Source organism: Melospiza georgiana, chromosome 9 (assembly GCF_028018845.1).
Source record: "Melospiza georgiana isolate bMelGeo1 chromosome 9, bMelGeo1.pri, whole genome shotgun sequence".
Taxonomy (NCBI): domain Eukaryota; kingdom Metazoa; phylum Chordata; class Aves; order Passeriformes; family Passerellidae; genus Melospiza; species Melospiza georgiana.
This window is the reverse complement of record NC_080438.1, coordinates 2,262,890-2,278,006: the sequence shown is the minus strand read 5'-3', so window position 1 is coordinate 2,278,006 and position 15,117 is coordinate 2,262,890. Positions and strand designations below refer to the sequence as shown.

Here is a 15,117-nt window from a genome sequence, read left to right as displayed (position 1 = left end):
AGTGGTTTAATAGCAGTTGCCATGAAGACATTGCAGGATTAGAGCAATGGCATTGAGCAGGGAATTCCTGCCTTGTCAGAGAGTGGGTGAGTAGCAGTGCATTTCTAGGCTGCCTTGTGCTAGAAGAGAAAAGATCTGAGAGTAAACAGAGAGAAACAGGGATGATTTGAACTTCCTGCACCTGCAGGCATCTTGAAAGGCTGTCTTGAAACTCTGCTGTCCCTTGTGAGCTGTGTTGGATCAGTAGTGATGAGGGCACTCCATGGCTCCACTAACAGCAGTGGTAATCCCATTAGCTGGCATCAAGAAGAGGAGCAACTCCAGCTGCAGGTGACAACCAGGACATTTGCTCCCCTTCTTGCACCAAGGTAAGTAAAGAGAGGCAACAAGGCAGAGGAAGGTCAAAGCTGAGTAGGAAGGAAGAGCAGAGATGTGTTCAAAAGTGGGGTCCATGGTTCACGCTGCTGTGAAGAGATCAGATGTTCTTCCTGCTGATTTTGTGGCCCTTCTGTTGTCATCTTCCATGCCTAGAACAGCATTCTGAATGTTCCCACTCAGCACTCCTAACTTTCTCTTCTTCATGGCCAGTTGTGACCCTCTGGACCATCCCAACCTAAGGTTTCTGAAAGGCTGGGACAGAATTCCACAGATTCACTGCACACTTGCTTACTTGACATGTTCTCTGCTGAAGGGCAAACAAGAACACACAGTTTCTTAAGAATAATACTCTGTCTCGATCACTCTGTTGAATTAATTTTGTGTTTATTCAAGCTGAGCTTTTCATATGACACATTAATTCCCTGAAATGACTAATTTGAAAATGCAGTGTTCACATAAACATACAATATATGTGTATGTGTGTGTGATGGACGTTGATTTATTATGGTCATATAGAAAACATAGCTTGAGTTGTAGATAATAAATTATTCTGCTGGAACATCATATTTTGGACCACATTGCCTCTGAAAGGAGTATCTGTATTAAGTTAAATCACACACAGTGGAACCTCACTAACCCCAGTGCTTTCAAACAGTGTAAGCCTTTGAATTCATGGAGATTTATACTGCTGCAGTGTAGTGGTGGCCAGTGCAAGGACACATTCTTCCTTTCACTCTTTTTTTTTTTGTTTGTTTCTTTCAGCTATCTGATAAAACAGCATAATCTAATAATCTTAACTTGCTTATACTGAACAAAAAAATTCTTCCACTGAGAGAGCACTGTGCAGAAGGGGGGTCATTTGCAGTTTTGGGGTTCAGCTGTAGGGACAGCTGAGGCAGTCCCTGGCAGTACACTCTGAGCACGCCCTCTGTGCTTTGTGGAGCTTGAGTTCAGCTGGAGAATGCTTCAGAACTAGCAGCCACCCTCTAAAGCTGTGCTCTGTGCCTGAGGGCTTCCCTTCTGACCTGCCTGACCACACTGATCCTCTGGGCAACAGTTACAGACATTTTGTGTTTAGCAAAACGACATTTTCCAGTGCAGAAGCAAATCTGAGCAATTCTCACTCTCTTGGACTATTCCACTGGGCTGAGGGACCATCTCAGGCAGATATTCCCCAGCTCCTTTCACCTTCCATCACCACTCTGTGCAGTTTCTCATTTCCCATGCAATCACCATCTCCTCCTGATCCCTGTCTGTAATTCCTGCTTTACTCCTCCTCATGTCATCATCCTTTTTCTGCTTTTCCTGCTTTGTTCTGACCTGTGTCACCAGGACCAAGTGCCTTTCTTCCCCCTGGCTTTCTCACTTCCACTCCTGAGCTGATATTTGGGAGACTCTGCAGCAGCCATGCTGCATCTGCTGTAGGACAGAGTTTAAGCCTGCACAGACTGAAGACTAATTAGGTCTAGAAACTGTCTTGCCTCTGTTTTTGAAGCATGATGGATACAGTACTTCCACTTCTGGATTGTCCTCCAAATCCTGAGGCTGATGAAGGTCAAGAGATGCCATATAAAAGTTAGGTTGATACAAGAACCAGTAATAGAGGATGTGGGTCTCTCAGGATCTTACTGAAACAGAGAAAACCAGAGAAACAGTACAAAAGTAAAATCAGCCAAAGCATTATAACTCTCTCAGGACCAAGCTACTTTTTCTGTAAATAATCACCCAAACAGGAAACCAGATTTATTCCTCACCTGCAGTAAGTCACTGCACTCTGACCATATGCCTCACATTCCAGGTTTGTTCTGTCACCTAAAACAAATTTGCCTGCAGTCAGTCTTAAAGCTGCTTAGAGATTTGAAGTATTTTCTTGTTAAATTCTACAAAGACGATGTCACGTATCGGGGTACTCCAAGAGGGCTGCGTTATAGGGAAACCAAGATGATGGAAAAGGGAGAGAATAATGGGCTTCTGTTCACAGCTTCACATCTATAGGATGTATCATAAAATAGAGTTCTGTGCATGCCTTCCACAAGTGTTCTCTGGTGGTCACAAGCGAGCAAGAACGTCAAATCTAAGTGGAAATGAAAGCCTTTTATTTCGAAGTCCTCTGGCTGTGCTGTGAGAAGCCATCTTCGAGCGGGGCCTCCCATGGTAATTACAGCCATGCTTTACTGAAAGCACATTTTGTGCACTCCGTGTGGGGAGCGATAGGGCTTCTCAAAAGGCAAAGGCTCGAAGAACTCCCATATGTTTCTGATCTAATTTTAAGTCTAGACTTGCTTTATTTAGTTTCTTTTGCTCGGCATTTGCCTAGCTAAAGCTTTTAGGAGTTCTTTTAAAACTGGAAACATGGAGGGGGGGGGGAGGAGGGGGGTGCTGCTAAGGTTAAAAATAAATGTAAAAACTTTTCCTTTTTTAAAAAGTTTTTGCACGGGGGTAAGAGCTCCCCTCCATTCAAAACCCCACTGAGCTCTTCAAAGGAGAAGTCTCTGCAGCAACATCAGGGAGTTATTAAATACATACTTAGTCCACAATTTTCATTGGTAAATTCTTTATGTCTGCTTAATGTGTGCTAGTTAGAAGAACTGATTCTTTTTGCAGACTCGTTTACTCAACCCCGGGGGGACCAATGATCTCCTGCCCCTTTAGCACTAACTTTAACAAACAGTTAAAAAAAAAAAAAAGGCAGCAAAATAACAACAACGCCAAAGACAAGAGAGTAAGTTAGGCGGGACACGGCCCGAAAAGGCAGCTGAAATGTTGGCGGCAACAGCCGAAAGGGTTTCCCGCAGCAGCGCCGCTTCCCTCGGAGCTTTCTCTTGGGCCGGAGCCGCTGCCCGGCTGTGATAACCGGGACAGACCCGGCCCGCGCCGTCTGCGCCGCTATCACCCGCTGGCCTCAGACTAAACATTGAAGCGGCCTTAGTCACATATTTACTCACTGGGATGGCAGCAGGGCTGCGGGGGAGGCTGTTTGTGCCCGCTGTCCCCGGCCGGGCCGCGGGCAGGCTGCAGCTCCCCCTGCCGCCCTGCAGGCCCCGCTCCTCCCCGGCCTGCCCGGGGGCCGCGGCTCCGTGAGGGGCCTGGGCTCGGGGGCCATGGGGCCGGGCCCACGCTCGGCTGCCTCAGGGCTGTGCTCGGCAGAGCTGCCCCGGAGCTGTTGCCGGCTCTGTTGTCTCTCGGTGGCCCAGGCCCCTGCTCCGGCCGGGAAGGAGCGAGGGGGAGACAAAAGACAGAGCCTTGCCTCTTGTTTTTGGGGTTGAGATTCTTGTTAGGGGGGTGAAAAAGGTCTGAGTGCTACTCCCAGTGTAGAAATGGTCACAGAATGATTTGTCACCTTGACAGGGAAGTCTAGGACAGGGAACTTTAGAACTTGTTCTTTCCTTCACTCACACTCGAGCTCCAGCCGATGCTGAGTGCCAGTGGCAAAGGAAGGGGGGGAAAAGGAACAGAACCCCCTGTATGTTCCCCAAGCTGAGCCCCTGTGCTCTGCCCGGGCCTCGGGGGCACGGTGCCCCTTCCTGCTCTGCTGCAGGTACCCCAGGAGCCTGTCAGCAGCAGGGCTGCAGGGACATGCTGCTGCTGGTGCTGCTGCAGCTCTTTTCCCCAGCCCTGCCTTTCCCAAACATTGCCCTCCGCTAGGAGGTTCTGCAGGTCCTGCTGCCCCAGTTTGTGTGGGGGGTTAAGGAGCTGGAGGTGCACGGCAGGCAGGCAGCACCCTTGAGGGGCTGGAGCTGAGGAGGGCTCTGCCCGCTCCTCACGGATGTGCTGCCCATGCCCAGCGGGAGGACACATGGGTGTCTGTGTCACAGCATCCCAGACGCATGTGGGAGCATCCACAGGTGGGTCAGAGCATCCACAGACAGGTCAGAGCACCCACAGATGGGTCAGAGCACCCACAGACAGGTCAGAGCATTCACAGGTGGGTCAGAGCATCCACAGATGGGTCAGAGCATCCACAGACAGGACAGAGCATCCATAGATGGGTCAGAGCATCCACAGATGGGTCAGAGTATCCACAGAAAGGACAGAGCACCCACAGACAGGTCAGAGCATCCATAGATGGGTCAGAGCACCCACAGATGGGTCAGAGCATCCACAGACAGGTCAGAGCACCCACAGACGGGTCAGAGCATCCATAGATGGGTCAGAGCACCCACAGACAGGACAGAGCATCCACGGATGGGTCAGAGCACCCACAGAAAGGACAGAGCACCCACAGATGGGTTGGAGCACCCACAGACAGGACAGAGCACCCACGGGTGGGTCAGAGCTCCCCGGGTCAGAGCTCCCTGCTCTGAGCACTCCTGTCTGTAGGGCAGTGCCACAGGGACAAGGATGGGTGGCTCAGCAGCAGCTCCTCATCAGAGCATCCCCTTGGGGGAATCAGCTTCTCCCAAAGCATTTGGCATTCTGCAGTGGGGAAGAGCTAATGGGGAGTTCTTCCCTTCAGGGCTGCACTGGGCTTGAGTGGAAATTCAAACTAGGCCAGGCGGCAGTGACAGCGCTGGTTCAAGGGGGAAACGGGGCCTGATTGTGGCTCAGGTTTGGTTTGACTGATTGCATCCAGGAAATCCTCCCACTGTGCTCTCCAGTTTCTGATCCTGCTGTGTTAAATGGCGATTTGGCTAAATTGCATTATTTGAATCCAGTGGGCTGCATTTAACCTGGTATTAAAATGCATGTTTGGGCTTTTAAATTTGATATGAAGACAGCTGTATGCATTTTCCCTTGTTTGTCAATTGCATACATATGATACAATGTTTTCAGTAAGCGCTAAACAATGCAATGTGAGGCATTTCAACAAAGGAATAATGTAATGCAACCCAGCAGAAATGCAGAGCCTTAGAAGTGGTTCTTTATGAAACTACAAATTTTGGAAATGAGTCCAGAAGACCTACACTGGAGCAACACAAGAAACAATAGTTAACACAGTAACATTTTTCCTGTAAGAAAAATACACCATGAAGAAATTATATTTTGCCTATTTTTTTTTTTAGTTTGTTGATTTACTTGAATGCTTTAGTTGGCATATTTTCTATTGGTTGCATGGTAGGGATTAAAATTCTCGTTTCTTCACCAAAAGAGAATATTGTCACACAAGATGCACTTTGAGCCAAACGAGATTTTTTTTTTTTTTTGTCAAGTGTAAATTTGTCTCACATATTTTGTTCCAGTTCAAAGAAATTTAACACATTGTTACATTCTTTTCATCTTCAGTTTAGCTTTAGCAGAATGAGACACATTTCCTTCCTAATCTTCTTCAGAGCCACAACTTGCAGGGGCACAAAGTCCCTACTTGCACAGGTGGAGGATGAGTTAGGAAGGGCTGCACATTTGTTGGGGCAAATTATTAATTTTTTGTTATTATTTAAAAATTATTAATGAGCTCTGCTGGAGCTGATGGGAGCCTCAGCTCCCACCTTGCTCAGAGCCTGGGTGAGCCATGGGCTCTCATGGTGATCTGGGCTGGGTTAAGGAATAGAGGGAGAGTGAGTAGCTGGTACTTTCTGCTAAAGAAAGGGAGCAAAACCAGTGTGTAGGACATGCACTGGGATAAATGCAGCACCAGAGCAGCAAAAAAATACTCTTAGTAACTGAGCTGAGGGAATTACCTCCACACAGCCCTGAGGGGGACCTTCCTGCACACAAACAGGTAAAATGTTACACAGCTACCAGGGGGACTCTGTCTACAGCTCCAGCAGAGCTGGGTGTTATCCTTGGGGAAGGGAGAGAGGGATAAATGGCAGCCTGGACTGCAGGTAGGATGTGCTTGGAGATCACTGCTGCTCACTCTTGCTCTGGGGTCTGTGATTAGAGAATGACAGAGTCCAAATTAAAATGCAGAGGTTTTCAGTACACAGGAAAATTGAATGAAGGCACCTAAGTCTTCCCAAAAAATTTGTGACTATGTAGCACTTCCTGAAGTTGATAGAGAAATGCATTCATGGTAAATTAATGAATCCAGCAGCCCTGGCCACAATTGGCATTTTCAAGACTGTTGATTTAAAGCCTCAAAATGTGCCTCAGATTCAGGCCTATTGATAGGGCTACAGTTTGCCCAGGTATGCAAAGAAGCTGCAGATTTTCCTGCTCCTGCAAGGCAGACCTGAAGCTGCTGCAGGCTGGGACTGAGCCCTGAAACCAGGGAATAACCACCCTGCCCTGCTGCTTTGTGGCTCCAGAAGGCAGCAGTGTGTGCAGAGCCCCCAGGCTGTGCCCAGTGATGGGTGAGAGGGTAAAGCATGGCAGAAATGGCAAAACCCATTTCCTCCTTCCTTCCTGTGCATGCTCAGGGCTGTCTGCCTTCGGGGTGCATGGCAGTAGGATTGTTGTGTGTACGAGCACGTGCTTGTCCATGTCACAACAGCCAGAGGTGTGGGTTTGTGCTCAGGGTCTGTGCTCAGGTTTGTGCTGAGGGTCTGTGCTCAGTGTCTGTGCTCAGTGTCTGTGCTCAGTGTTTGTGCTCAGGATCTGTGCTCAGGATCTGTGCTCAGGTCTGTGCTCAGTGTCTGTGCTCAGGGTCTGTGCTCAGTGTCTGTGCTCAGTGTTTGTGCTCAGTGTTTGTGCTCAGTGTTTGTGCTCAGGGTCTGTGCTCAGTGCTTGTGCTCAGTGTCTGTGCTCAGTGTCTGTGCTCAGTGTCTGTGCTCAGGGTCTGTGCTCAGTGTCTGTGCTCAGTGTTTGTGCTCAGTGTCTGTGCTCAGGGTTTGTGCTCAGGTTTGACTCAGTGTTTGTGCTCAGTGTCTGTGCTCAGGGTTTGTGCTCAGTGTCTGTGCTCAGGGTCTGTGCTCAGTGTCTGTGCTCAGGGTCTGTGCTCAGGTTTGTGCTCAGGGTCTGTGCTCAGTGCTTGTGCTCAGTGTCTGTGCTCAGTGTTTGTGCTCAATGTTTGTGCTCAGTGCTTGTGCTCAGTGTCTGTGCTCAGTGTTTGTGCTCAGGGTCTGTGCTCAGGATCTGTGCTCAATGTTTGTGCTCAGGGTCTGTGCTCAGGGTCTGTGCTCAGTGTTTGTGCTCAGTGTCTGTGCTCAGTGTCTGTGCTCAGGGTCTGTGCTCAGTGTTTGTGCTCAGTGTCTGTGCTCAGTGTCTGTGCTCAGGGTCTGTGCTCAGTGTTTGTGCTCAGGGTCTGTGCTCAGGGTCTGTGCTCAGTGCTTGTGCTCAGTGTCTGTGCTCAGTGTCTCTGCTCAGTGTTTGTGCTCAGGGTCTGTGCTCAGGGTCTGTGCTCAGTGTTTGTGCTCAGTGTTTGTGCTCAGTGTCTGTGCTCAGGGTCTGTGCTCAGTGTTTGTGCTCAGGGTCTGTGCTCAGGGTCTGTGCTCAGTGCTTGTGCTCAGTGTCTGTGCTCAGTGTCTGTGCTCAGTGTTTGTGCTCAGTGTCTGTGCTCAGGGTCTGTGCTCAGTGTTTGTGCTCAGGGTCTGTGCTCAGGGTCTGTGCTCAGTGTTTGTGCTCAGGGTCTGTGCTCAGTGCTTGTGCTCAGTGTTTGTGCTCAGTGTTTGTGCTCAGTGTTTGTGCTCAGTGTCTGTGCTCAGTGTTTGTGCTCAGGGTCTGTGCTCAGTGTCTGTGCTCAGGATCTGTGCTCAGTGTCTGTGCTCAGTGCTTGTGCTCAGGATCTGTGCTCAGTGTTTGTGCTCAGGGTCTGTGCTCAGGGTCTGTGCTCAGTGTTTGTGCTCAGGGTCTGTGCTCAGGGTCTGTGCTCAGGGTCTGTGCTCAGGGTCTGTGCTCAGTGTTTGTGCTCAGGGTCTGTGCTCAGGGTCTGTGCTCAGTGTTTGTGCTCAGTGCTTGTGCTCAGTGTCTGTGCTCAGTGTCTGTGCTCAGTGTTTGTGCTCAGGGTCTGTGCTCAGGGTCTGTGCTCAGTGTTTGTGCTCAGGGTCTGTGCTCAGGGTCTGTGCTCAGTGTTTGTGCTCAGGATCTGTGCTCAGGGTCTGTGCTCAGTGTTTGTGCTCAGTGTCTGTGCTCAGGGTCTGTGCTCAGTGTTTGTGCTCAGTGTCTGTGCTCAGGGTCTGTGCTCAGTGTTTGTGCTCAGTGCTTGTGCTCAGTGTTTGTGCTCAGTGTCTGTGCTCAGGATCTGTGCTCAGTGTCTGTGCTCAGTGTTTGTGCTCAGGGTCTGTGCTCAGTGTTTGTGCTCAGGGTCTGTGCTCAGTGTCTGTGCTCAGTGTTTGTGCTCAGGGTCTGTGCTCAGGGTCTGTGCTCAGGGTCTGTGCTCAGGGTCTGTGCTCAGTGTCTGTGCTCAGGGTTTGTGCTCAGGGTCTGTGCTCAGTGTTTGTGCTCAGGGTCTGTGCTCAGTGTTTGTGCTCAGTGCTTGTGCTCAGGATCTGTGCTCAGTGTTTGTGCTCATTGTTTCTTCTCTCTCTCTCTCCAGTCGAAGACCGCCCCCTTCACCTACTCGGCCCACTGTAATCCGTCCGTTAGACTCCTCCCTGTTAGACTAAAAGGAGTTTCTGGCATGTCACTCGTTGTTAACCAAATATGTGGAAACAAATTGCTTGGTAACTGTCACAATAACCAGTGTATAGTCGCATGTATGGACATCTCTAGGCAAGTAACCAATTTTACTGATATTCTCTGTCCATTCTGCATTGTTTATGAGGTCTTCAATGTTTGGGGAAGGTCTGTGCTGCCTTGACTTTTCCTTCTGCAATAACTGATGTTATCTAACTTACTGACACATATCTCCACCCAGACAACTGTGCTCACAGTCCTCCACAGCAGCTGGAGGGCTTGACTCTGTGTGTCTTTGTGCATGTGTTGATTTATCTGCTGCTTTTTTTCTCCCTTACCTGAAAGGAATCTTGCTTTTATTTATACCTTCTAGGTTTTTTCTTGTAATGGCTAAACTGGGCAAAGAAAAGCCATGTGCTTTCTTACCAAGCTCTTCTGAAGGTCCCACACTTGCAGGTCTCTCTTGTAAGAGGCTTGCTTCTCCTGTAAACTGTCCTTATCCAAATTTTAGTTTTAAGGAATGTTGTTAAACAAGCAGGGTGTGCATGGGACAAGGCACGTTTTGCTGTATGCCCATCCTGGCAGCTGCCATGCCAGGTTGGTTGGGTTGCTGAGGAGCAGGCTGGGGTGCCCCAGCTCACAGGGAGCCAGGAGGGGACAGGGTGGTTGGGAGGGCTGGGGTGTGACACAGCAGCTCCCTCTGTCCCTGCTCCCACTGTGCTCCTGGCAAGCACTGCAGGGGAGTGAGTGCATGGAGATGGGCTGTGTGCAGGACCCAGGGTCCCTTTGTGACCCAGAAGGACACAGGGACACACACACACATGCACAGCTGGGATGGGTCCCCCTCCTGTGCCCACCGTGGGAGCTCCAGCCTGCACTGGCAGCTGAGCTTCCCAAGGCTTTGGATGTGAGACATTTGTGATGTTTTCACATGCCAGTCAATAAAGTTTCCCTGTGTAAAGATTTTCTTTTTGCATTACATGGTCCTTGCACACACCTTGGTTTACTGTTGCTTTATCCAGCTAAGTTCTGGGAAGTGCTCAGCTGTGCATCCTGGATTATTTTAGCAGCTGCTCACTTGCAGAGTGCCCTCTGCCTCTTGTTTTGCACGTTATAAATTAATGCATTATAAAAACCTTTTGTCTTAACTGCATTACTTCACTTTAAACACTTAGGGTCAGCGTCACCCTTAAAGCTTAGAACTTACTGAGTTAACAGAATGAAACTAGAGAGGAATTTGGCCTTGTTCCTTTAGAAAATATGAATTGCTGCTATTAAAATTATGCTTACAGATCCCTTGGCAAAGCAATTGGTGGTTTCAAAGGCCCCCAGTACAATCAGTCTAATAAATGTATTTATTGAGACTGCTTGTAGGGCTCCAGTATGCTGTAGCCCCATGGTTAGGAAGAATCCAATCCAAGAGCCACAACAAATGGGGATTTACTCTGTTAATTCCCAGGCTGCTGATTAGCTGTGCTCACCAGTGCAGCAAATCATGTTCCAGCCTGCAGAGGAGAGACGAGCTTGGGACAGCATCATGATTTGTCTATTAGTTTAACTTCCATTTCCTGCCAACCCCATACTGGTGCCACACTCCTAGGGAGTCTGGAGGTCACACGTGGGGCACGGTGGAGATGGAGTTTGTCAAGCCCTGGCATCCTGGTGATCTCAGCAGATGCTGCTGTTTGTTTGAGGAACAGGTCCACATCTCCAGTGCCAATGCACAGAATCAGCTTTCAAGGTTGAAAACACAACCACCCACAGTCATATTAATTTTTACTACAAAAAAGAAAACATATTTTGATGATTCTTGTCTTCTACACAGCTTTCCACTGCTCAGTGCTCTCTGCTGTAAGCTGTGCTGCATCTGTTGGATACATTTTTGTGAATTGCCACAGTAGCCCATATTGTTGCCTTGCCAGTACTCCTGTATTTCCAAACAGTTTAACAGAACTCTGCTACTGACTGGCAGCTGCCTCCTGGTGGGAAGCCAGGTTAAATGCCTGAGCCACAGAGATCACTGATATCACTTCTGATATCAGAATATCAAACTCTGATACTCACATGGTGGTAGAAGACCAGGATGGATGGATCTTTCAGCAGCCTGGTCTAGTGGAAGGTGTGTCTGCTCATGGCACCACCCATGAGCAGGGACCAACCCAACCCACTCCAGGACACTGCAAGGCCACGGTCTGGGTTTGTCCCACCACAGCCCAGGGACTCAGCTTAGCTGTCCTTTGATGACCATGACCCCCAGGAGGGGATTCAGGCCAGTGTGGCTGCAGGGGACACAAGGCAATGCTGCTAATTCAGGAGCCTCAATTACATGGTACAGCTCCTGGCCTAAAATTGTGCTTTTAGATGCTCCCTACTTGAAACTCCCTGATTTACTTTAATGACTCTTTCTGCCAAGCATAAGGAAAGAGGTGGCACAACTGAGCACTGGCCTTTTCTCTGCCCCCAAGGAACTGTTTCTCAGCAGTACTCCTGAATTGTAAATAAAGCTCTCAAGGGTGGATTTACCTGAAAGAGGAGGAGGAGGCAGTGAGGCATCAGCACCATCTGGTCCTGTGCTTGATGCTGAGGGTGCAGGACACAGCTGCACAGCCCTCCTTCCTCTGCATCCTCATTGAGATCTCATCTAAATCTGGCCCTGGGCCCTAAATGCAACACTTTTAGGTGTGCAGGTTAATAAAAAACCATAAGCACAAATCCAGGGGTTGATGATTTCACCTCTTCTTGCGTATGTGCTTGTGAGAATAAACCACAGAAACTTGTTTCTAGGAAAACCACTTGAATGCTTCCCAAGAAATTGCCACATCCACTTGAGTAAGTTCTGTCCTGCAGCCTTGGCCCACTTCCTTCTGCTCGAGAGTGCCTGGAATGGGTTTGTTTGTCCCACTTGCTCCTGATGCTGGCTGTCCCATCCGTCCTGTCCTTTGTTCTTGGAGGAGCAGCCTTGGCAGCAATTGACTGCATGCCCAAAGGAAAGCAGGACAAGCTCCCTGTGGGTCTGCCAGAGGGACTGGGCACCTCTGCAGAGCTCTCAGGTGGGATGAGCCAGGCCTGAGCTCTGTGTCTGTGGGGCACAGCTTGCTCTGCCCCCTCTGCTTCCCTTCCCCTCTCCTTGCCAGGGCACAGTGCAGCAATAATGAAGCAGCACCAGAGTTTCTGCTCTTAGGTGAGATGCACAAAGATCTGGGTGGTGTAGTTGCTAAGTTTCAGGAGGCTGCTCATCTAATACTGCATTTAGGCTGAGCCTGGATCTCTGCCCAGGGAACATTTCCACCTCACCCCACTGTGGCTGACCAAAAGAGCTTGTGTGTGCTGTGAACAGCTCTGGGCCTGGGATCTCAAGGGATCTTGTGCTAGGGTTGAAAAGATTGTATGTTCAACAAAAAGGCTTATGTACATAGTTAACGTGTGTTTATTTTATTGCTGATCTTGTTGCACTTTCTGAGTAAGTCTCCTGAAAGTAGATTATTTATTATATTCAAGAAGATACATTATAGGTTATGGCATTTCGTGTTCAAGTATAACATAGAAAATATTATCCTCCCTGTTCCAGAGAGCTCCACTAACCATGATGTGTACAGCATATTGACATTCCTGACTAGTTCTGTCCTTCTGTCTTAAAATAGCCCAAGCCTGCCGAGCTGAGAGCAGCCGTGCTTTGTCCGTGTGCCAGCAGGGAGCCTCCCGGTGCCCTCCTGGCACAGCTGCTCCTGCCGTGGCCCTGCCCGCTGCCAGGCCGCTGCAGAGCAGCTCCCCCGTGTAAATGAATGTCACTCTGCCTGTCTTTCCTCTCGCTTTGTCTGCAGGCGAGCTGATGCCGACGGCTCCTCCTCCCGTCCCGACAGCCCTCCACTCTTGCTTGATCTATGATTTGTCCCGCCTTGCCGGCCGGTTGCTTTACTGCTGTCTCTTTACTTTTCCAGGACAGGCTAAACGATGACTTCTTTTTTGTAAGAAGCAAACGCTTAATTTCTTTCTGATTCTTTTTTTTTTTTTTTTTTTTTTTTTTTTTTTTTTTTTTTTTTTGCTCTGTATGCTAATGCCCTACTTGATGTGAGCCAAAACATCTGCCTTTGGTTTCGTAATCTGTAAATGGTTCCTGGTGTTGACCTTTGAGCACAGCGAGTGGATTCCCGAAACCGTGGTCATCACTGAGCATCACATACACCTGCTGTAAAAATGTTCTGCTGCATTTCTGAACCTGAAATAAACTCTCATTCTCGATGGGCTTTTATTATTACTTTCTGCATGTGTTTGAGTGGTGTCTTCTGTCTCTTGCACCACCATCTCAGCATTCCACAGCGCCTCGGTGGGGACTGTAGGGAGGATTTATTGGAGGTGCTGCTGTGCTGGGATCACTGGAGATGTCATTAAAGGGGAGGGGAGCCCCTTGGGAAGCCTTCAGCCTGCTCCCCTGCAAGGGCCTTGGAGTGCTGCAGAGATGTTGTGCTGGGAAATGGATGAATGTCTTACAAGCAGTACCTGGGGCTCACTGCATTGCTGGGGAAAGCACATTCAGAGAGTTCCAGAGCTGAGCAGAAGACCTGACTCAGTTCTCCAGAGCAGGAGCTGGACTTAAAATATGCCTGAAAGGGATTTGCCCCTAAAGATTGTGTACAAATGTGCAGATGTCCTGATTACTCAGTTCCTCCTGCAGATCAGGACGAGCCGAGTGTCTGCTTGGAGATGATCTGCAGGGCACAAAGAGCACAGCAGCTTCCTCTGGGAACCCCACAGTGGGGGTTTTGGGGAAGAAGGGAGCAAAAGGTGGGACGAGCACAGCAGGAACATCCCTGCTGTTTCCTGTAATATTTGGAGATTTCTTTATTGGTCATTAATGTGGCTGAGGCAGTTTGTGCCCTCCCTCTGAGGGAACAGCAGTGTCCCACGTGTCCCCTCTGGCTGGAGCCCCTCAGGTGTCCCCTGGTGAGCCTGGAGCCAGGAATGTTGGTCAGGGCAGCTCAGTGCCCTGTGCTGGGTGCCAGGGCAGCTCAGTGCTGGGTGCCAGGGCAGCTCAGTGCCCTGTGCTGGGTGCCAGGGGCAGCAGCTGCTCTGTGCCCTCACTGCCCCAGGGCTCTCCAGCCTTGTCCTGTCCTTTCCCAGCAAGGTCCCCTCCTGTCACCCCAGGGCCATCCTGTCTGATCATTCCTCATTTCATCAGAGCCTCACAGAAGTTCTACTCAAGAGCAGTGTTTGAAGCAGATAATGGTGAGGATTTTAAGGCTGCCAGGAGAAAAGCCCTTGCACAGGGTAGAATTTGCTGCAAGAAAATGAGAAAGGCTGTGAGCAGTGACCTCCACACCTGGGATGGGATTGTTCTGCTGCTCTGGCACTGGCAGGTCAGAAGGGAGGGGTGAGGATGAAAGCCAGGCTGTGCTGAGAGCCAGCTGATTCTAATCTTGCTCTTGCTCTTTTCCTTAATATGCATGTTCTGTGCCTTTTTCTCTTACCCCATTTTATTAAGATAATTTTGTGTATGAGTCATTTTATTGTATCTTGGCCTTTTGTTTTAAATCTCCCCCTCTCCCTGTGATTTTTGGGTTATTTTTTGGTTTTTTCCTAGGCGACCTCCACCAGCTCTTCCAGGAAGATCATCCTAACACACACATTTCTTTTGTGTTACATGCAGTGTCTTTTTTATTTTTTTTTTTTAATCCAAAATTACCTTTAATTTGCACTAGCCTATTTGTAAATGAAAGATTTTATTTTCAGATGTCAACGATAAGCCTGGATGTAAAGAAAATAAAATTCTGACTACAAAAGGAGTGTGTCCTGTGTTTCTATTGAAGAGTTTACTCCCTCTTCTCACACAGAGACATTCTTACCCTGTGGGAGAAATGACCTGGGCTCTGTGGAGCCTCCCACCTTCCAAGGCTGTGGAGGGAGGGAGGGATGGACATTCTGCTGGAGTTGCAGCTCTTCTGAATGCATTCAGCACCAGGATTGCTCCATACAAATGGCTTTGGCTTAGCACGAGCAGGAAGAAGAGCCAGCAGAGCTCCAAACATGTCCAGTGCAGCAGCAGCAGCGGCACCTGGCTGAGCGGAAACTCGAAGGAGAAGATTGCAGCAGTCTCCAGACAGCCCCTAGACTGATTAATCTGCACAATTATAAATAAATTGCAGCTGTTCTGACCATTTTCTTCAAGCTAAGCCTCTGAATTCCTTTCAAGCCGACCTCACTGGAGCATCTGAGCTCAAGCAGCTGGAAGGAGCTACCTCTGGGATTCCAAATGTGTCCGTCCCTGTGGGAAAGAGAAAATCTGGGATTTAGATGATGTGCTTGTTTTGG

The 15,117-nt window shown here is 49.1% G+C and overlaps 1 protein-coding gene across 3 annotated transcripts in view; it reads left to right on the top strand.

The window, feature by feature from the left end:
* DNM3 (dynamin 3) overlaps positions 1-9,590 on the top strand; it is a 169,309-nt gene extending 159,719 nt beyond the window's left edge. For all 3 annotated transcript variants that reach the window (XM_058030315.1, XM_058030314.1, XM_058030312.1), the window contains one exon: positions 8,732-9,590. In XM_058030315.1, the coding sequence (XP_057886298.1) occupies positions 8,732-8,801 (70 nt within the window). In that variant the 3' untranslated portion in view covers positions 8,802-9,590. The remainder of the gene's footprint in view (positions 1-8,731) is intronic.
* Positions 9,591-15,117: the final 5,527 nt, after the last annotated feature.